This window comes from Echeneis naucrates, chromosome 1 (genome assembly GCF_900963305.1).
Source record: "Echeneis naucrates chromosome 1, fEcheNa1.1, whole genome shotgun sequence".
NCBI lineage: Eukaryota > Metazoa > Chordata > Actinopteri > Carangiformes > Echeneidae > Echeneis > Echeneis naucrates.
The window spans coordinates 6542086-6564006 of record NC_042511.1 but is presented as its reverse complement, the minus strand read 5'-3'; the positions used below and the strand labels follow the sequence as shown (position 1 = coordinate 6564006).

Sequence of the window (21921 nt, the reverse complement as noted above, 5' to 3'; positions counted from 1 at the left end):
AGGGGTGGGGAGGTACGATGGTGATTCTTTTGGCACCGTGGCGAATACAAGCCATTGTAAAAGCCCGGTATATTCCAGAGAGCCGCAGAGGATCCTCTGTGTGTACGTCGTCTGTTCAGGAGGCTACTCAGAGCCCCCCATGCTGCTCCACAAACAGCCTATCGTCTCCTGTCCCCTCTTTTCCCTAAAACTCTCAAACATTCATTCACCTTGCCATTAAAAATCAAAAACTCAGGAGTGCTCACTGCTCCCCTGGAACTCATCAACTCAGACGCTGTGGACACCACCACTGATACAGAGCCTGCCAGCAACAAGGTTGACTCAAAAAACCTTGAGCATTTCTGTGAGAACTGCAACGGTGACGCCAACTGCCAAGTGCCTTAAAACACGGTGGAAATCAAAGTGATCTTAAATAATGTCTTGCGATCATCCATTCTTGACTGTTCATCCTGGGCTTACACCATGCATAAACATATTTATGCACAACATTCACATTTCACACCATCTACTCCAATGTAAACCACACACAGTCTATAGCTACGAGAACACAAACACCACTGGCTGCTGGCTGAAGACTAACAGTTCAGTTCCTGCTGCCTCAGCACACACCTGGCCAGAGTACTAAAGAGCCACTTTACCGTTTTCAGGCCTTCATTAGTGGCCTTAGGGAGAAGAATGAAGTTCTTTGCCATAAATGAAGTCATAATACTACAAGAATAAAAATTCCTGAGAGCAGTGTTTGTTGCAATATCAATCAAAACCTTTTGATCCAAACTTAACTGTTCAAAGGCAGTTTGCCTCCATCAAAGAAGACAATCTGAACAGCTAACAATGGTGGCAATTCAATGATGGAACTGAGGAAAAACCAAATACACTGCACATTTAGGCAAAACTCTTTCATCGACTACTAAACACTGCATCATACAAAAAGGAACTAAAAAGCCTGTCTCTTGCCCACTTTACAGAGACAAGGTGATAATATTCCTCAAAGAGAAGCTACCTCTTAAGGATGACTAAAAGAAGGAATCGGTTAGGGGCTCAGCAGCAAGCTTGGTTGGCATGTCTGGGGTTACCTACAAAATAAAGTCTCCAAAATTTGAAAATCTGAGTCCAAATGTGACTGAATGTCAAGTGGGGGGTAACAGCAAGAATAGGGTTTCTCAAAATGGTTCACGAACAAGATATCTCAACATTCATCTTTAGTTATGACAAATTTTTAAACTGAGAATGTGGGCAACATTTTTTTTTTTTTTTCCATTTTTAAACTGGTTACTACTGATCATGTATCCTATTGTTGAGACTAAACAGTGACAATTAACTCAGTGTCATTCATTATCTGTGAGCAAGCGAGTCTTTCGACAATGTGGCAAAAGATGAACATTTTTGCAATTAAAGTAACTTCTGTCAGGGTGAAACAAAACTTATGGTATATGAATATGGCAAATAAAAGAACTGCAGAAAATCTGCAAGAAGAAAAATCACAGCTTGGCAAGCATCACTGAAAGAACGCACAGGTTGTGAATTAAGGAAAGAAGCAAAACTCGAGAAGGAAGAAGAATGCAACAGTCTTTGCGTGTAAAGGGGACAGTACCAATGCTCTTCTGGAGTTAATTCCTGTTTTACATGTAGCTGTTCAACTCTTCTATTCAGAGTTACACTCTGTGTGAACTAGTTTCTGCTTTGTGTGCATGGGACTGGACATGTATGTGTGAAGGGATCAGAGGCCTGCTTTGAAGGAGAAGTTAGCAGCTAGCTTAATTCTGCTGCGTGTAGCTCTTCTGCTGGGACTGTCCATGGACAGGGGGGTCTTCGTGTTGGGGACTGTATGAGGTTTGATGATTTTGGAGTCTTCTGTGCTGCCAGGCTGCTCAGGTGGAACACATGTACTGTCAGTGACTGCTACAGCTGCCAACTGAAGCTCACTCTCTGAAATCACAAGCACAGACTGAGCTCACACCTTGTCAAAAACAGAGAAGGTGTATTTAAATGTGTCATGTACTCATTAGAATGCATTTTTGTTCCTGCTGTGTAATTTTTACCGTTCATCTTTTCTAAAAGCTAGATACTTTAAACAACATCTGAGACACAATTTTGGAAGGTTTATCTTGAAAAATGATTTGTTTAAACCTTTTAGAGTCTGATTTTCTGAATTATTACAAACCTCCAATATATCATTATAGCCAAAGGTGTACAATTGCATAAGATAAGTAAAATAACAAAAAACTAGCTGTTCAACAACAAGTTCCAGCTGCAATTACTATTAATTGAAATGGATTTAAATGCAACAATATGAAAACATTAAAACTGACCTGCTGGCAGAGTTTTCTCCTCAAAGTGAATCAGATCTCCCTGCTGGAGGAGAACACGATCAGGGTGAAGCTGAGGCGATGGTAAGCAGGATGGTACAGGACCACAGAGTAGGTCCACTGGTGATGTCAGACATAGTAGCTCTGAGTCTTCATCATCACCTGACAGGAAAAACACATGTGGACTATTTCACTGATAATTTAACTGTAAAAGGTTAAATGAGAACAAATCTTTCTATCCAGTGGTTAAAGCATGAAATATCAGACCCAGCTGATAAATAAAAATGTATGGCATGACAAAACTCTGAGGGCAGTGGAGGCAACACCCAATAAAGCCAGTCTGTGTGTACATGTGCCTTCTACCTGGACACTGAGCTCCAGACATTGTGTTGCTAATGGGGCTGTCTCTAGGGCTTTCTGTATTCTCTTCTGGTTGGGGGCTGCTGGGGACTGAAGAGCTTGTCCTTACTAAACAACACAATCACAGAATCAACAGCACATCGGGAAATCTCTTTCATGGCCTGACTTTAAGGGACCAAACTAGGAAAAAAAATGGCCATCAACTTCACCTTTCATATCGTTCTTCAAAACGATAATCCTCTTGTGACCGTGCCCTTTGATCCAAACCACCTGATGCCCCAAAAGAAGCAGACAAACACAAAACTGAGGAAATACTGTGGCTGTTTAAGGTTTACCTGAAAGATGTGGGTCTTCCAAGATGACTAGTCCTGCAGATATATCAATATAAACGACCATCACAGATATAAGCCCCACCTACGTGCAGCCACTGGCAATATACTAGGCACTACAGAAAAACATCTACTGAATTGGTTCCTACCTGAGGGATGGAGCTGAGCAGCTCATCAGTGCTGGCATATCCGTAGGAACGTGACTCAAGGCTGCAGCCTGTAAATTTGGTGTATGCGCCATGGAACTCAGTCAGGAAGATCTGGTTGTAATGGTAGGTGTGGAGCAGGGCACGTATGTTACGGGCAAACTGGTAGAGCCTGGTCAGCCTCACCCACTCATCACCATGATCAGTGGCAGTATCGCCAGCTTTACAGTCTTCATCAGTTTCCTCATGATATAGCTGTTAAACAAAAACAACACTATTAGTTTGTGCCATTACCTTAAAGCTTCTCTAGAAGGGCTGTATAGTTAGAACATAAAACACAATCTTTCTACTCACCTCCACAAGGTAGGGCAGACTCTTGAGTAACTCACTGAGGGAGAGGAACCCATATTCACATGGGTTGAGCGGTGCTCCATGCACATTTAGGTAATACTGGCTAAGCTCCTCCACCTTCAGCCCCCTGGTGACCTGCTCCTCTTCCTGGGACATGAGCAGAGCCAGAAGTTGGGATGTAAGCGAGCGCAGAGACTTCCTGTTAATCAACTGCACTTCTCGTCCTCCTGAGCCATCCACCACCTGCAAAACGTAAAGAAGTGATGTTTGTTTATTGGCATTTAATGACTGTACAACAGGGCTGTTGGATAGCCCTCCATTATTTTTGTATTACCTAATAATGAACTGCTAAGAAAATTAACTGTGCATGACTACAATTCAAAATTTTATTGTGGCAACATTATTTCAGTTAGATGGACATCTACTTTGGGAGGTTAAGTTCCTCTAACTTGTCACTGAATCAATTATGCTCCCATTAAAAAAAATAAATAAAAGAAATTTCAGATGTTTTTTTACCTTCACAACATGGCAGAGTTTTGTTAGCAGAGCTGGCAATGAACTGGCATCGTAGTCTTGCAGGCGTAGACCGTAACCAAAGGTCTTGCTGTACTCAGTGAGCAGCTGGCTGACAGGAAGGCTGGAGTTTTTCTGAGCCCGAAGCAGCTTGACAAGCTGAGCCGCTAGGGCCTTTATACGCTCCACCTCTGTCAGTGTCAATATTTTCTCCTCACCACACTCCAACACCTGACACAGGTAGGAAACTTAAGATGTTCATTGAGTTTTCAGACATGATGGAAATGAAGGGGATTTGCAAGGTCAACCCTCATAGAAAAACTTAAACCTGGGAAAATCTGATTGAATGATAAAAAAGGTAAAAAGAGCACAACCTGGTGAAAGCACTTTCCTCCTTGTCATACACCGGATTCATAAGTATACCTCAAGACTAATCATGGCAGTTGAAAGGTTGGTCACTACATACAAATGCATCTTTACTCACCATAAGTACGTCAGGGATCGCCTCAAAGAGTTCCATGAGCTTGGTGAAGCCATAGTAGCTGAGCTTGCACTGACGACCAAAGTGATGGTGATAGGTGGGGATGAACTTGCTGAAGGGCATTCGACAGTGAGGCTGGTGGCGAAGCAGGTCCACCACCTCCTTTGCAAACTGCTTGGTGTGCTCCATTTCTTCCACTGTGCGTTCTGAAGGGGAGGGGTGGGGGAGTGGTTTAGATTTCTTCATGTAAATGAATATTTTGTCAGCTTCCAGAGCTGTGTCTTCCTCTAATGTGAAATGCTGTCATCTGTTAAAGTGCTTTCAATAACTTGTTTAAATTGACCTCTTTTGGGAACAGAGATGACTGTGTCTGTTGCATGGACTGTTACAGTAATGGTCGTTTCAGGGATCTCATTCAGCAGGTCCATCAAGTCACATATGCCATAGTTGACGACCTTCCAGTCTCTGGAGAAGCACCTAAAATACAAGACATAGAACACATTATGTAAAGCAATGACATAGCAATGCTGAGAACACAAAGAACACATGAAAGCATCAGCTACAGCTGCAAGCTATGTTGACTGACCAGTGGTACGCCTGCATGAAGTCTTTGATTGCCACTTGTTTGCTGGCTTGAAATTTGAGCAGTTTGAGTAGGTCTTGTGTGAAGCGTTTCACTTGAGCACGATGGGTCAGGGTCAGCAAACGCTTAGTACCCATGCCCAAGATCTGTGGGTAGAGAAAATTATATGTTTATTAAATTTAAAAAAAAAAAAAAAAAAAAAAAAGGGGCAAAACACATTACAATTTAAACAAATTAAAAATAAAGTGGGATGATTATTATTATAGTTGGTAAAAGAAGAAATATTAAGAATCACGTGATCCTCATTATTCTTGCTACCTGCAGAACGTGTGGTACCGCCTCCAGCAGCTCCAACAATTTGGAATAGCCATAGTCAGAGACACGGCACTGCTTGGCAAAGTGATGGTGGTATGAGGGTATGAATTTGCTGATGGGCATGATGCAGGAAGATTGACTTTTCAACAGGTCAATGATCTCTCGGCTGAACTGAATGAGCTGAGGGTTGCCAACTGGACTTTTGCAGCGCTGAAACCATGGTTCTATATGGGCAAATAAATAAATAAATAAAAATGTACATTATAGGTAGACTGCACTATATAGTTCTGGGATTGCATGATGTCAGCCAATACATGATAGCAAACAATATTATTAATAAATTGTTAAATTTGTAAATGTGCCTACCAGTTTGATTTGGTGCTGGCGGTTTGTTATGGATCCACTTGATGACCTTAAAGCCATTCTGAGCTGTGACTATTGTGATACTAGGGACACAAGTAATGAGGTGTTCCAGGGGAACACCACCCTCCAGTGTCTCATTGCCTAACTGCAGTGGGCTGAATTTGGCCGCATAGCAGTCTGGGAAACTAAATGGAAAGCATACATTACGGATATTATTCATGCATATACACATGCTATAAAAAGGCTAAAACAGAGACGTAAGAGCCTGTTGTAACCTGAGCAGTGGAAGGGTTCCCTCATGTGACTGCAGCAGACTGTGGACCTCAGATGCTAAGGTGCTCAGAGACATCACAACAAACGGAATTTTGAAGGAGTCAGGGTCAAAGTCAGCCTCACTACAAAAGAGACGGGCAAGATACAGTCAGTGATGAAAAAAAGTGTGACATTCAACTGAGGTTGTCCAGATCATTTCACATGGTGGTGCATGACAGATCCTACCATGTAAATAGTGAGATTGGTTGTACATGGTTATACCTAAAGTCTTGCTTTGCGTAGTGTTGTCTGCAGACAGGTTCGTGGTACTCCAGCTCCTCAAACACAACAGGGCTACCGCTGGCAGACGAGGAGCCGTCCTGGGACTGAGAAGATCCCAGTGGACTCTGACGGATTTGGCTGCTAGGGAGAAGGCACACAAGCCTTGAACCCCCCTGTTCTCGAATCGCCACAACCTCTGGTAGTCTGTAGAGGTCACCTACCACCAGCTTGCGGCAATACCTGGAAATGTGATTAATTAAAAAAAAAAAGATTAATTTTAGCAGCATAGACTCGATGCACACAAATGAAACTTCTAATTGTCAATCACCAAATCCCTTGTAGGAAATTCCTATTAGTACTGTTGCTTTAAAAAAAAAAAAAAAAAGAGTGAGGGCCACAAGTTGAAAATCAGTTGCTTACTTTTTCTCATAGATCTCAGTGAACTTGAAAAGTGGAAGACAATTGGCGGGTGCATCCTGAAGAATGGTGACGATCTCTGTGCTGTTTAAAAACAAGAGTGAAATTTGCCACTAAAATCCAAAACAACAGAACATAAAATTGTATAAATACATCTGAAAATCTCTACCTCTTTGCATTAGAAAGTCAAAACATGCTGTGTTTGTCACATTAACCAAGCTTCAAATATAATATTGTATACCTGAGCATAGCTAGAGATTTGCTGTTGCCACCAGTGATGAGAGACACCTGAATGCGCTTGCTTCCGATCTTATAACGATGCAGACCACTGACTGCACTGATGGCGTGCTGTAGAGACAACATTTGAACTGTGGCCTTCAGCTGATAGTCAGTGTGGGGGCTTAGCTCCACAGCTTTCACCTAGACACAACAAGTCATACCAGGGAGTTGTTTAGATTTGTTTAATTTAATTTCAAAGAGAATATTTGGAAACGCTCATATGACAAAAATAAAGAGAGAAACCAGTTCTTTTAGAATTAGCATTTTGACAAAGAAGATAGATATTTGAATTAGACAATCATCTGCATGACAACAACTTCATTGGTAGAGGGCTTACCCGCCCATATCGGGAGAAGGTGTCATGCAGCATTTGTTGCAGATCCTTGCGAGACATTCTGTAGTCCAGATTGCCCACCTGAACCTCTGCCCCTTCTGAGAAAGGCTCAGGTGAACCTTCAGGACATGGGCTGCGAGGGGCGGCGAGAATGGGTGAGGAGCGGCTGGACATGCAAGGGGACACACTCCTATTGTTGGAGAAAGAATATTACATCTAACATTATGAACTACTGTACATTTAATATTATGAAGCTTTATATGCTCTGGGCCAACTTCATGACAAATGACAATGACAAATATGTGACCTGGAGGACCAGGAGCCCTGGGAGAGAACAAGAGGACTGAAGCTCCTGTGCAAGTTCAACTTGCTGAAGGCTGAGGGTGTGCTGATCTGGAATTCTCCTGAGCTCTTGTTGCCTTTTTCAAAAGGGGATTCAGTCAGGCTTCGAGGGTTGGAGCTTTCTCTTCTACTTGGAAAGACGAAAAAGAAGACAATTATCAAAGCTGTTTTGAATCTAAATACCAGATCTCATTCTTCTCTGGCTGCTGTCAAACAAATATATTTGTTTTGAAATCACATTGCTTTTGCTACAAAAGCCCCCATTGGAACTGCTTGAAAACAGACAACTTTGAAAATGACTGATGTTGACACACAAACACAGACTCCCCTGGTTGGGTCTTTTTTGTAACCCAGAGCTAAAAACAAAGCCATATTAGTGTGAATGTAGCTTCAGAATAAAGTCCCTTTTTGTACCTCCGTCTGTATGTGGATTCTCCAGTGAGGCAAGGTTTGGACAATTGATCCAGAGCTCCAGTCTCACCATTACTGTGTGGGGAAGAGGAAGCAGCACGGCCTTTATCCAGCTGATGAAAGCCCATTCTGGACTTGCCCTCCAAAGTGCCCAGCTCCTGGATCACACACATGGCAAATATATGTTGATATATTCACTGCCTAGATTTCTGACGACATTCTGACGTTCAGGCAATCTTAACAGTAATGCAATTGACGATTCTTTTTGTTTCCAGTGTTGCACTGCTCTATGATAACAACCAAGCAGAAGAAAGCCAAGTTTTTCCAGTCAGTAGATCAGTTTTCCCCCCAATATGAAGCACAAAAAAAAATAAAAAAAAATAAAAAATAAAAAAATAAATAATTCAAGATCAATCAGAAATTTATTGAGGAATGGAACAGACACTGGATAGAGCTTAGGTCTACTCACATGCAGCAGTACATCAGCACTGATATACTGAACAAAATAAAGTCAGAAAAATGCATAGAAGCCGAGGCAACTCATGGATGATGACTGACCAATGAACATGCAGGACAAAAGGAGGACACATGAAGCACTCTCAACAACCAATAAATGCTGCATACTAAGCAAAGGAAGACAAATGAAGCAAGCAGTGACAAGCTGTTAGTGTCAAAGCTGAAGGACATGGGGGAGGGGAAAAGCTATTGCGTTTTACAAAGCAGTCCAGTCAAGGACAGAGGGCAATGGAGGTTAAGGGGAAGCAGGCATGATGAGACTGCTGACCTGACGGGGCTTGGCTGGAGCACCACCGGGAGGCCCACTGCACCCCCTCCTGGGGCTGTAGGGCCTTTCAGGCACCGTGCCAGGAGTATGGCATGGGCGACTTGCACGCCGTGGCCTCCTGGGTGACCTGGGCTTCTCCAGGGGCAGAAAAGAGAAGAGGGGTATAGATGCGGGAGGGGCAAACATTGAATCCTGGGTTTGACGGGGTTGGGGCAGAGTCTGAGACAAGTAATGGGACTGAGATTGACTCTCAGGCTCAAGACTTGCTTCATCTCTGGGTTGGGGGAAGAAGGAAAGGCTGATTCGGTGGCCATACACATCCTCATTTTCCATTCGCTTGCGGGCACGTGCAGCTGCCTCAGGGCTGCCAAAACGCAGGACTGCTGTGCCCTGGGACATGCCCAGTACTTTGCCACCACAGTTGTCAGACAGGCGGCGGAGCCTGAGCTTCACAGCGTTCCGCAGGCTCTTGTCACAGTTGACAGGAAGGTTGTGGACATAGAGGAGGTTGAAACTGGGCTGAGGGAGGGGAGGAAGAGACAGCGTGCCTGTCTGGTTTGTATAATTTACATTTAAACAAGATTAAGCAGTACTCTTCCCTTTAGTAGAAACAACTTGGAGAATGGCTGTATGTGATATAGATTAGGAAAAATTGTAATGACCCTCAACTCAATATGATACGATTCCAACAGCCTCTCTCTGTCCTCTGTCTAGATTATGAGAGTCGGTTTTGTTACTTTTGCTGCCAGGAAATAACCGCATTCCATACAAATATAGGATTTTAAAAAGTTTTTAAGTCTGAATGAAGCATTATTGAGCCCTACCTGAGCTTTGACAAGCATGCGTGGCGGCAGATCAGCTGTCATCTCCTGAAAGGCCACATGTTGGTGGGCATGCTGGAGAAGGGCTGAAGATGTATGGTTGCCATGGACCAGGATCACTTGGAAACCGTGGCGATGACGCAAGTCACTCAACTCACTTGCGAAGTTCACATCAGCTGTTAAGACAGAAGAGATACCAAATGTTGAGCCAAAATCCTTTGTGGTAGCATGACTGCAGCTGATCAATTTCAATCTGAACTGAACTCACAGGATACTAGCACAACAGTTGTTGGTGCAGTGTGGGTCTCAGCAAAGCGTCTGAGGCTCTGGCGAAGTTTGTCATCTGCAGCATTCTTGGCTGTGGCATTAATATGTGCAACAGTAACCTAACAAAGCAAAATTATGTTTTAATATCTTCTGAATCATTTCAGATTTGTTCACCTTCATAATGCTGTCTTTTAGTGCAACATATCTTTACATTTACAGGATAATTTGATGTAAAACAAAAGAGATAATCTGTATGACATTCCCAGGATTCAGTCAAGTCTTTGACTCAGGCCCATCTTTATTGTTAATATATTCCTGTTTTGCAACTTTATTCCCCATTGTTCCAGGAATGCCCACCATAAAATTGTGGCTACGTGGAAGAGACTGTCATCAACTAGGGTACGACGACTCATTATTTGTGACAATGTGAATCTTTCCCAAATGCTGAACACTATTGTCAGTACCTGGCAGTTGTTGAGCTCTTGGATGACAGCTTTACTCTCCTTGCTGATATCACAAACACAAATGAATTCCGCTTCCCGATGACCCTGGAAAAAACGGCTACGAATTCGCTGGACGACAGCTGCAGCAGATCGCCCACTGGGAACACTGCAGTTCTCAATGTCCCAGAAGACACCAACTGGAGGGATGTTCTCTGGACCACTGTTGTCTGGGGAACCTGGCACATGGTAAACAAAGTTTAAGTACCTCAAAGTTTTCAAAGTGATCATTTCAGCATTGTTGCAGTTTATTTGGTCAGAAGAATATTTCTCACTCACTCCAGCTCCACGGAGTATAATAGAGCACACTAACCATACTTCTGGCCAATCTTGCCAAGGCTAGTTGATGGCATGAGCACCATGCCATCAGAGGAGGTGCCACAACCATTGCATATGGGAACAGGGATAGGAGCAGTCTGAGGAGCAGGAACATTGGGCCAAGCCTTGTCTGGCTCAGATGCTGGACCATTCATCGGCTGCAAATAGTCCATACAAGTCACAGGGTCACAAATACCACTGACAGTTGCAACTAATGGTATGCAACGTGATAACATATTTTCTAACACAAATGCAAAACCTTGCTCTCAGTCAACATCACTCTGGTAGCTCATACATTAAGCTACCGAAAGTGAGCATCATGGCACACACATATGAATGAAGCCACAGTGAATTAAGAGAACTCTACCAACCTTCAAGAAGCACTCTTGGCAGTAGTGAGCCCCCGTCACACAAAGCGTGCGTTCTACATTTAGGTGCATAGGATTAGAGCAGAAGTGTGCTGAGGTGGTTGTCGTAGTGATGGTTGTGGGGGTTCGGTAGTCACCATGTGTGCTTCTCTGAGATCTTCTGACTGATGGGCTGTAGTCTACACCACAGGTGTAGTAGGCAGAAGAGGCCAGGCAAGAGCCATGCAATGAAGTAGGAAAAGAAGAAACAGAGGGGAGAGAAGGAGCCAAAGGAGCCGGGGAGAGGTAAACGCTGGATTGACTGCATGGAAGAGGTGCGGCTGAACAGGTGTGGTGAAGTCCTGAGCAGCAGGGAAGGTAGGGGTGTGAGGATACAGGCTGAGAGGTAGCAACAGAAGAGTGTAACTGAGGTCTGTAACCAAGACTGAGCAAAGGGTCATGAGCTTCACCTTCACTTCTGCAGCTCAGGTCATTTTTATACTGATGGACAGATGAGGCTACAGAGCAAGGGCCGGACCTGTTAATACTGCTGATGGGGGATCCCACGGAGCCTGGGGCACTGTAGAGTGACACAACACCAGCAATGCTGCTACCACTACCGCTACTAACAACACCTCCACCACCTAGTAACCCATAGCCATCAGTGCTACAATAGTCACAATGAGTGCAAATGCTTACTTTGGGGCTAAGCCCCTCTTGTTGCTGCTGGGAGCCTTGTGCAAGCTGAGGTGGAGGAGGTAAGCAGGGAAGAGGCATAGGAATAGGGGCCAGAGAGAAGGACTGGGATGATTGGGAAGAGGAAGTATGGTGTGGTGGAGGAGGTGGAGGAGGGACATCTTTCAATTCCAGCACAGGTTTTCTGCTCTCCATGTAGTTGTTCTAGGATATAAAAAAATAAAGACATGATCACTTCATGTTACTTCTGTGGATTATTTTAGTTATAGTGAGAACACTTCAATGTAAAATAATACAGCGTGAAAGATCATCCAATTTATAATCAAAAATAATCAACTACTTTAAACACAACCCATTGTTTTGTTTTTAAACATATTGAAATTAAATTTAAATATTCACAGTATATGTTGGACAATATGTGTGAACCCCGCAACAATATTAAATGCTAACTGGAGTCACCTGACATCTAATCAGTGAGACAAGACTGAAGGTGTGGGTCACTGAATTGCTAATTTGAACAATAGGAAGGGAAAAGGTGGGGGGAGGAAAGAAAAAAAAAAACAAAACAAAAAACAAAAAAAAAAACAAAAAAAAAAAAAAACAACAACCTCTCTGACCCATCAGGAGATCTCCAATCACAAATTGTTGATTTGCATAAAGCTGAGAGGTTTACAAAGTTCATTGTTAAAATATTCAGTCCACATTTTGACAAACTGTCTATATTGGAAGATCGTTTCATTCTATAGCCCTAGAACTACTCATCCAGCTGAGATGACTCTAAAAGCACAACAAGGGAAATAAATCCTGAAAGTGATGAGGCAAATGCTGGAGTTGGTCAACACCAGTTTACAAGTCTACCGTACATAAATCAAACTGTGTGGAGCATGGTGTCTTGAAAGGGACATCCTGGAGGGGAAAAACATTTCAACTCCCCTAATATTTGGCAACATGCACGTTAACGTTTTACAATGTCACTTGGAAAGTTTTCTCACTCAAGAGATTAAAGACAAATTGGGGAGAACATGTTGCAAAAAGACGCAACGCATACAAAACATGAAATCTTCAGAGTTTTGTGGAGGAAGCATTATGATTCAAAGTTGTTTTGCTGCCTCCAGTTAAGGACAGTCCGTCATGCAGGAAAATAAATTTAATTCAAAGTTCAATGAGTATCAAGGTCTCATAAGATAACATCAAGATGGCTGTCCACCTGTTGACGCACAATAAAAGTTGGATGATTTAAAATGGCCAAATCTTAACCCAAAAGATTTCTTTTTCTCCCCACCCCTACCTCCCCTCGTTATTTTTAAAATACCTACTTCTTCGTTTGCGTGATGAGGGGAGCTTGTTTCAGTGGCGGAGAAGCAGTCCTTAAGTTTCCATAGTAGAGATGAGGCCTCTGTTTTGGGGTGACTGAGCCATGGGAAGGGACTCGCGCTGCATATGGATCTCTCCTTTCCCAGTCCTTCCATCGTACGACCCAGACAGACCTTTCACCATACTTTCAGCTCTCTTCTCTCTCATTCTTTCCTGGTGAGAGGAAACGAAACTCAGCCGTGCATCGGGTCATTTAGTTCCCGGCGTGACTCAAGTTTAACAGCCTTACTGCCTCATCTACGTAAGCACAGGTACGTTTGCGAAACACGGCCTCGACACGAAGTCGACACGGTGGACGGACCTGTGGAGGCAATGTTTATTAAGTTGGGAAGAACACCCCGCTGATCAGGAGCTAACAAAATGCGCAGTCGTTTTAACAGAGCCAGCCGACGGGCAGCTAGCTGGACGTCGTGCCTTCTGGCATCACAAGCGCAGTTTATACCGAAACCCACCAAATTCATTTGACTCGCCTCTTCCTGCTGCTGATCTGGGCTGATGACACATCAGCCGATGCACGGCAGCTAGCGTCTCATTAAGCTAACAACAAGCACACTAGCCTTATACAGCTTGATTTGGCAGACACGTCTGCTTCCGCGGGCTGCAGTAGGTTGTCTTAAGCTAGCAAAAGCGTTTCTGTGATGTTCAATCGTGTCCGGGACTGTGCTTATCTACCTGAGAAGGTCTTGACTTTCACATCTTCCCACACAACTGCACCGTTCCCCTCTGTCTGTCTCCCTGGCGACCAGCTCCTTTTTGTAACCTAAATCTGCCAGAAAGCGCGCGCAAGTGTCGCAAATGCTACTGATCGACGTAATGATGGACAAACAGCTGAATTGTGTGATATTTTACAAAATGCTAATCCTGTTTTCATCCTTGGTTGCATTTTAATAAATAAACATCTATTTATATTAAAATTTCATTAAGTTTGCAATTATAAATTTTGAACGAATTAAATGTAGAAGATTTTACATATCAATGTTAAATCAATGTTAAACTATAATTGAATATTGGACCTTTTCCATTATTTGAATGATCCAGATTTTGTTGTAAAAATGGTCGTTTGGTTGATCTTTCGTTACTAGATAAAACACATAAGTATTTGGAACCGTAGGCAGTTTCATCATTTCAAGGTAATCGGAGTATAACCAGGGTATATTTCTCCACTCCACATTATAAAACAGCGAAATATCGATGTGTTTTAAATCATACAGTGATCTAAGTCTATAATTATTTCATATAATAGTCTCCACAAAGGTGTACTCTGTGTTTTGCAGTATTTTTAAAGGTGGGGCGACACCGTAATAATAAACGGATAAACTAAAAAAAAAGAAAAAAAGAAAAAAGGGTTAGGGTTCAACTACAACAAAAACAACTTTGAATTGAATTAGAAAATTAAAAAAAATCAGCTTGGATCTGCTTGTGTGGACTTTGCGGGTTCGGTGAGGTCTCCGGGTCAGCAGCGACCCCTGGCGGCCCCTCCCTGGCGGCCCCGGAGCTCTCGGCTCCAGTGACGGGACAGCAGGTAGATCCGTCAGCCCCGCTCAGTCCTGCCGGTGAGCGGAGATGGAGAGTAAACAATAAGGACTCCGGGTTTTTGTTGTTGTTGTTGTTTTGTTTTCCCCTCACTGCGTTTCTCCAGGGCGGGGACTCTGTAGGTCGCCTTTGGCCTCTCGAAAAGAGTCGGACTCTCCCATCAGTCATCAGACAGCATGGCGATAGCCCACTTAGCCACGGAGTACGTTTTCTCCGACTTCTTGCTGAAGGACCCCACGGAGGCCAAATACAAAGGGCTGCGTCTGGAGCTGGCGGCGGACAAGATAGTCACGTTTCTGGCGGTGGGGCTGCCTTTGTTTCTCATCTCGCTCGCTTTCGCTCAGGAGGTGTCCGTCGGTGAGAAATCCTTTCTCTTTGTGTCTCTCTTTGGATACACAATACCTGCTGAAATACACTTGTGGGAATGACCGGTTTTGGTATGGGACTGAGGGATGTTGGTGCATGTGCGGACAGAGGTGTGGATGCTGGAGAAGGTGTGGTTTAGGTCTCCACCCTTCTGCTGCTTTCACGCCCAGACACGGAGCTACCTGGGAGACACTGCTGCTGTTGATCATGGTGATGGTGATGGAAACTTGGAGCAGCCTCATATGCACTGACACTGCCACACTCCTTTATGTGTGGGCCACTGTATTCTGACCCCATCTGTAGATAACCAGCTGGTGCCGTATGGATTGGTGTTGCACAACTAAATAGGTGCTGCACTGTAAGTCTGCAAAGACTCTTAAGTGTAAACATGAGCTCAGCTTCTCTGCCAGTTGAAGAAATCTACATAATCTTCATAGGTCGTAACACTCACAATCTGTTGTTATTGTCTGCTCCAGCTGACAGCCTGTTAGAAACACCAAGACAGCATGGATCCATTACATTGCAAGTCCTGATGCAGCTGATTGTCCTTCCAAGCCTGTAAAACATTATGTCCAAAACCTCTCATTGATTTTCCCCAATGAAATACATTACAGCAACCGCAAAGGCTGAGATGAGGAGGATGAAGAAAAATAGATGTGGATTCTTTTTTTTTTTAAATAGATAATGTTGACTTCTTGCCATTGTGAGTAAAGCTCATGTGTTATTAATAACATTAGCAATTTCCTCTGTTCAAGTGTCCTGCTAAGTGTTGACAGTTTGACTGAGAGACATGAAACTGAAGCACATAAATGAAATCCAGCCGCTACCCATTTCCCTTTACACCAGCACTTGTCCCGCTGCACACTTGTCTTCAGAGAAAAAGGCCTGTTGGATGGAGTGGGATGCTGTTTGTTTTAATCAGACAAAACATCAGCAAGATTAGACTGTATAGTGGCAGCAAACAAGAAAATAAATGAAACAATGTATGAGAATACATCAAAAGCGCATTATTTTCTCTAGAAAACAATGAAAATCGATAAAACTGAGCTGATTAATCATTCAGTTGACTGACAGAATTGTCAAATCTTTGGCTGATCAGTCTATTTGAAAGCAAAAATTCAAAAAAATATGGTGGTTTGAGCTTTTCCAGTGTGAAGATTGGATTTTTTTTCAGAAATTTTCACTGATGATAAAAATAAAAAAATAAAAAAAATCCCACATGCCATAGAAGTTTCGAAAACTACCCAGTAACCTTTGTATAATTTCAGAGTTTTACAGACTAAATGACCGTTCAATCACTCAATAGGGAAAATAAATGACTGTTGATACACAATGAAAATAACTAGTTATTGCAACTCTGTCTATTACCCTAAAAAGGGAACAATCAAATAACTTGTTAGTCTCCAAAGGAGCATCTATGAAAAAAAGGATTTGATTAATATGATACAGTATAGTTTGTGAGGACATCTGAAAACATCTTTCATGTGTGATGTGATTATAGCTATTATCAAATCATTTTTACTTTGAAAAAACATTTAATGGTTAGGGTACAGTAGACTGAATGAAATTTCCTAACGTACTGTAAAAGCCTAAACCTCCTCATGCTCCACCCATAGATAAGACACAGATTTATTTAATATGACTGATACTAGTGACGGATGATGTAGTCGATATTTTATCAAATATGGAAAAGGCAGAGAAAGCTGTGTTTCTATTAGTATCAGTCTGAGAAGTTATAACATTGCAACCTCTGTGCTGGCAAATTATCACTGTCTGTTGACAAACTGGGTCATGTGTGAATTGCAGATGAATATCCTATTGTTCCCCCACCATAAGAAAGAATGCCTTAATTACAGACACATGGTACTTGAAAATGGCAAAGTAGGCTATGAGAGCAGGAGAATGGCTGTTGTATACACTGTTTGTTTCTCAGACTTAGTCTTAACTTTCCTCATCCAGGTACTCAGATCACCTGCTTTGCTCCCACTAACTTCACCTGGAAACAGGCTGCATACGTGGACTCATTTTGCTGGGCTGCAGTGCAGCAACAAGCTGACAGTTCCCCGCTATGGCTGCACAAGGTAAAGACGTCACATGATGAGCCGTGACACTTTTGCTGTGCTTACATGTATTGATCATTGAACAAATGGCCAAAGATGCGTCCATAAATATCCTAAATGAAGGCATCTTTTCTGCCCTTCCCCTTTCTCTGATTGATTCAGTTCTTTCCATATATCCTGCTCTTACTGGCCATCCTCTTGTACATCCCGGCCCTGTTCTGGCGTTTTACTGCAGCTCCACACCTCTCCTCCGACCTTAAATTCATCATGGAAGAGCTGGACCGCTTTTATAATCGTGCCATCAAGCTGGCAAAGAATCTGGCATCCTTAGATGGCAAGGATGCACCCGAGGACACTCAAAGGTAAGCACCATGTAAGCGCCTGCCATCATTTTCACTCACTTGTTTTTTATGCTTCCTGAGGTTGTTGACATGTTGAGCTCCAAAGCTTAAATATAATATTCTACACAGTAACAAAATTTTTACCTTATAATTATTATCTTTAATTTCGCAGGATTTTCCACTGTAAACATGTGCTTCATTGCTGACTTGAGACTGAACCAAAAGTGATGTAACCAATATGTATAGGCTGTAAGATTGCGAAATGAGCTGAATGATGTAATGGAATAGGCCATAGAACGGAGGACATCTGCACAGCCAGGCGTTCATTTTCTCTGACTTTGTATCTCTATCAAAACCTTCCACATTATCATTTTCATCATTTAAAAATATTGGACATTTGTCTTTGGTGTGAAAGAAGAGAGGGGATTGGACTGCCCACACTGTGTCTATAGCCTTTTTAATGATACCGCAACAGTTCATAAAACAAAGTCTAGAGTTTTTATTTGATTGATTTGATGATGATTATTATTTGAGTCAAGTGACTGTTTCTTTTTCTTTTTCAGATAATGATGTTATGAGTTATGAGTTCAAAAACAAGTGAACTTGTTTCATTTTGTACTAAAAAAGTAAATCTGCCTTAATTCTGCAACAGCGCTTTGGACCTGACTGAGAGCTGCTTCAAATATCCCTTAGTAGAGCAGTACCTGAAGACGAAGCGCTTCTCCCACTCTCTTGTTGTAAAGTACCTGGTCTGCCGAGGTCTGACTCTGCTTATCCTCCTGCTGGCCTGCCTATACCTCGGTTACTACATCCAGCTGGCCTCCTTCACAGATGAGTTTCCTTGCAACCTGCAGACTGGAATCCTGAAAAACGACAGCATCGTGCCATCTGGTGTTCAGTGCAAGCTCGTAGCAGTGGGTGTGTTCAGGCTGCTCAGCTACATCAACCTGGTGGTGTATGTGCTCCTTGTTCCCCTGGTGGTGTTTGCTGCTCATGGACCAGCACGTCAGAGCTCCGGTTTCCTCCGGCCTTATGAGATACTGCCAGGATTTGGTGCTTTGGGAGTGGTCACACCCTTCTACAATGACCTGAGTATCTATCTAATGTTCCTGAAGGAGAACCTGAGTGAACTCAAATCATTTAAGTGTCTGCAGGTGAGTCACAGAGCTAATACTGTGGCTTCAGTGCTATGGTTAAAATATGCACCAAACTATCACTTACTATTACCTTGCACTTATTAAATAGATGTTGTACTGAGCAATAACAAAGTTTTCTACTGCATTGAAGCTTAAGTGATGACCCAAAATTGTAAGCGGCTTTGAATGAAAGCTTCTGTAAAATTAATTCATGTTATTATAATGTTTTTTCCAGGTGCTGGTGTTATTACAAGAAGCTGGTGATGAGGGGTTTGACACGATGTGCCTGCTGCGAACTCTGGGTCAGGTGAAGACTGATGTTCTAGACAGTAAGAAGACGTGCATACGCAAGGAGAACGAAAAAAAGAATAAAGCTGAAGAATAATTCCTCTAAGGTCAACATTACATATTTACACCATCCTATCCAAACAAAATGAGCATCACAATATCATCAGTGATATTGCCTTTCTTAAAACTTGATTTATCTTTCTTCAGATCTTGCTGCCTTCTCTGATAATAACTGACTTGATGACGAAAGCCCTGTTGTAATGAAAAGAATTTGGAGCAATCCCTGTGCACTTAGCTTTGTCTGAGTTGTTGCTCATGTGTTGACCCACTGGACAAGCAGAAGTGGCCTATAATCATTATGTGTATTATGTGAATACTCTGAGTACTTATTATTTAAAGTGAAATGTTTTGTGTGTCTATGGTATATGTAACCTTTCTAAGAATTTCTGGAGGCCTTCCAATCATAATTTATATTAGAAGCCATGTTCCTTGGGCTGAAGTGAGGAAGCCTTCTTCCTCTCCTTTGTATTAAAATGACTGAAGTTTTTAAAATTGTGGGTGTAGATGTAATTATAGTCTAGCTGGAGGAATGAGAAGGCAAGTCCATGCAAGTTTATCCCAAAACAAGCATGAGTTGTTAAGTATTTATAGAACTGCTGTAGCTCATCTAGTCTGTAAGGCATGTGTTTATTCATCTTCTACCGCTTTTCTGTTTCCGGGTCATGGGGGGTGCTGGAGCCAATCCCAGCTCACATTGGGTGAGGGCGCACTCTGGACACATCAAAGGTCCATCATAGGGCCCAAACACAGAGACAGATTACAACCACTCACACTTACACTCAGACCTATGTGATGTCTTTAGATAGTGGGAGGAAACTGGAGTAACAAGAGGAAACCCATGCAGGCACAGGGGGAACATGCAAACTCAGGAATCAAACTTGCCCTTGTGGGCAACAGTACTAAACACTATTCCCCCCCTGGCTGCCCACATGTGTGTATTTGTATGTAAATTATGTGCAATATACTGTATGTGCATGTAGAAAATAAAACTAGATTCCGTCTAAACTGATGATAGCATTGCTGCATTTTACAGAAATCATGCAAAAAATATTCTTCAGGAAATAAATTGTCATTACCATCTACTGTCTGAGAATGTTGTCTTGAATTATATCAAAGGTGTTTCATTTCAACCTAAAATCAACCTATAAATATATTAACCAACTAAAACTAACACACCATACAATCTTCACACTACCCCACAATTCTCTAACCCTTTTCTTAAACAGGTCTCTGGTCCATTCTAGTCTCTGGAGAGATCTCGTCTCTGTGGAGGGGTCTGATCTGATCCGGTCTGGGTCCGGTCTAGTCTCAAGCCTCTGGAGGGTTTTGTCTGTTATGGGGTCGCTGGGGGTATCGGGGTCTGGGCTAGTTTCTAGAGGGATCTTGTCTCTGTGGAGGGGTCTGTGCTAGTCTCTGGAGGGGTCCAGTCTAGTATCTTGTCCAGTTTCTTGTCTAGTCTGTTGTCTCTGGGGCTGTCAGGGTCTTGTCTGTGGAAGGATCCAGTCTATGTAGAGGGTCATATCATATCATAATCCATGTGCCGCTTTTCCACGCTGTAGCCCAGCCCTTCACTCACACAAATAACCAATTAACCTAGACATGTTCAGGCTGGGAACCGAACCCCCCCCCCCCAAGAGACCGGACTAGAGGTCTCCAAATCCAGTCCTGGATGTTTCCTGCTCCAACACACCTGATACAAATGAGTGACTCCTGCTCAGACTTCAGCAGAGCTTGATGACGAGCTCATCATTTGTGTCAGGTGTGTTGGAGCAGGAAACACCTAAAACATGCAGGACAGTTTCCCTCCAGGACCGGAGCTGGAGACCTCTGGACTGGACCAAACCCCTCCATAGACCGGTTCTTGTAGGGCCTCTGTAACTGAAGGTATTTTTGAACTATAAACATGTCTGTAGCAGAATTGCATCAGTGTATTGTGTAATGGCAGTAAATTTACTTTACTGTATTTCCTGAGGGTTTTTGTTTTTTTTTTGTACTTTCACTTAAGTAATTTTTTAAACAAATACTTTTGTACTTTTACTTGGGTAATATTTTGATGAAGCTACTTTTACTTGTATTGGAGTAATTTTTGACAAGGAATATCTGTACTTTTACTAAAGTAGTGAAGATGTGTACTCTGTCCACCTCTGGAAGTCAGTCACAAAACATATATGGACACAATAAACACAGTCTAAAGGGAAGGGAAGTCTCTGGGGGTCCAGTCTGTGGTCCCTAAACTGTTCAGACTATTCTGTTGCTCTGCTAAGCTAATTAAACAATTAGCAATGTCCTCTCGCTCGCTCTCTCTTCACTTTCTTTTTCTCCATCTGCTCTCCTAACCTGTGTGCTACATGTCTAGTTCCTCCTCTGCCTCCTTTTTTATGGTAGTTTTCTTGTCATAGATGCAGGATGATGGCAGAAATGGACCTGCAGCAGCTCCTCTGGCAGCCGAGAGAGTCCCCCTCAGTCAGATCTAGTCAGGGCGGCTGGCTGACCGCCTGAGACAGGAGGCATGGTCGTAGGCAGCAGCCTCTGGTTCACCACCAACCAGTTCAGTGTGGGCGCGACTCATTCGTTCACGACTGAAAAGTACGAGTCTTCAGGTCCTGAATCTCCCGTTCACTTGTCCCATGGCCTCTGCGCAGGCTCAGTGTTGAAATTAGTAATTCGTTCACGACTCATAACTGTGGGTCTTCGGGTCTTTCGTTCATTGTTTACGTGGTTACAGCACGAACATGACCAATGCTGTTGGTCAACCAATTAACTCCGTAGACACGTTCAGGTGCCCACAGCGGGAATGGGCCTTTACATACATATTCAACATTACATACATTTAGAGTTTCACATTTACGTCACCTGACCTAACCAGAGTGGGCTGCGATTGGCTCCAGCATCCCACGTGACCTCTTCACTTCTTCACTTCGAGTCCACGCCTGTTGACTTGTTTATAATTTTTGAGTAAATAAATA

General features: G+C 42.9%; 2 protein-coding genes across 7 annotated transcripts; one reads left to right on the top strand and one right to left on the bottom strand.

The window, feature by feature from the left end:
- Positions 1–1192: 1192 nt before the first annotated feature.
- On the bottom strand, positions 1193–14015 carry marf1 (meiosis regulator and mRNA stability factor 1). Of its 4 annotated transcripts, none has more exons than XM_029499723.1 (27): positions 13844–14015; positions 13114–13324; positions 11126–12001; positions 10750–10912; positions 10401–10615; positions 9938–10055; positions 9673–9845; positions 8849–9367; positions 8068–8222; positions 7619–7783; positions 7315–7501; positions 6940–7118; positions 6702–6782; positions 6282–6521; positions 6023–6142; positions 5751–5932; positions 5388–5608; positions 5073–5215; positions 4830–4963; positions 4490–4692; positions 4009–4236; positions 3496–3735; positions 3145–3396; positions 2876–2936; positions 2670–2774; positions 2310–2468; positions 1193–1926 (listed from the first exon to the last, which is right to left on the bottom strand). In XM_029499723.1, exons 2-27 carry the CDS (start codon positions 13264–13266, stop codon positions 1718–1720), a joined length of 5481 nt encoding a protein of 1826 aa, XP_029355583.1. In that variant the 5' UTR covers positions 13267–13324; positions 13844–14015; the 3' UTR covers positions 1193–1717. The 4 variants fall into 4 exon arrangements, with proteins under 4 accessions (XP_029355583.1, XP_029355601.1, XP_029355609.1 ...); XM_029499741.1 differs by having other exon boundaries at positions 8849–8983; XM_029499749.1 differs by having other exon boundaries at positions 8849–8980.
- A 229-nt stretch (positions 14016–14244) lies between these two features.
- Positions 14245–19966, top strand: LOC115041888 (pannexin-1). Of its 3 annotated transcripts, XM_029499771.1 has the most exons (6): positions 14245–15061; positions 17030–17151; positions 17293–17492; positions 18124–18625; positions 18843–19002; positions 19103–19966. In XM_029499771.1, exons 1-5 carry the CDS (start codon positions 14881–14883, stop codon positions 18990–18992), a joined length of 1155 nt encoding a protein of 384 aa, XP_029355631.1. In that variant the 5' UTR covers positions 14245–14880; the 3' UTR covers positions 18993–19002; positions 19103–19966. The 3 variants fall into 3 exon arrangements, with proteins under 3 accessions (XP_029355631.1, XP_029355622.1, XP_029355641.1); XM_029499762.1 differs by having other exon boundaries at positions 18843–19966; XM_029499781.1 differs by lacking the exon at positions 14245–15061 and adding an exon at positions 15743–15773 and having other exon boundaries at positions 18843–19966.
- Positions 19967–21921: the final 1955 nt, after the last annotated feature.

Bases quoted from the DNA above. Each gene is read 5' to 3' on its own strand.
- marf1 (XM_029499723.1), bottom strand. From the start codon at position 13,266: ATGGAAGGACTGGGAAAGGAGAGATCCATATGCAGCGCGAGTCCCTTC. The intron at 9,846-9,937 runs GTGAGTTCAGTT...CTGTCTTAACAG, and splicing joins AACTGTTGTGCTAGTATCCT to CTGATGTGAACTTCGCAAGT. The intron at 5,609-5,750 runs GTAGGCACATTT...TTGCCCATATAG, and splicing joins GCCAGCACCAAATCAAACTG to AACCATGGTTTCAGCGCTGC.
- LOC115041888 (XM_029499771.1), top strand. From the start codon at position 14,881: ATGGCGATAGCCCACTTAGCCACGGAGTACGTTTTCTCCGACTTCTTG. The intron at 15,062-17,029 runs GTGAGAAATCCT...TTCCTCATCCAG, and splicing joins CGCTCAGGAGGTGTCCGTCG to GTACTCAGATCACCTGCTTT. The intron at 17,493-18,123 runs GTAAGCACCATG...ATTCTGCAACAG, and splicing joins GCACCCGAGGACACTCAAAG to CGCTTTGGACCTGACTGAGA.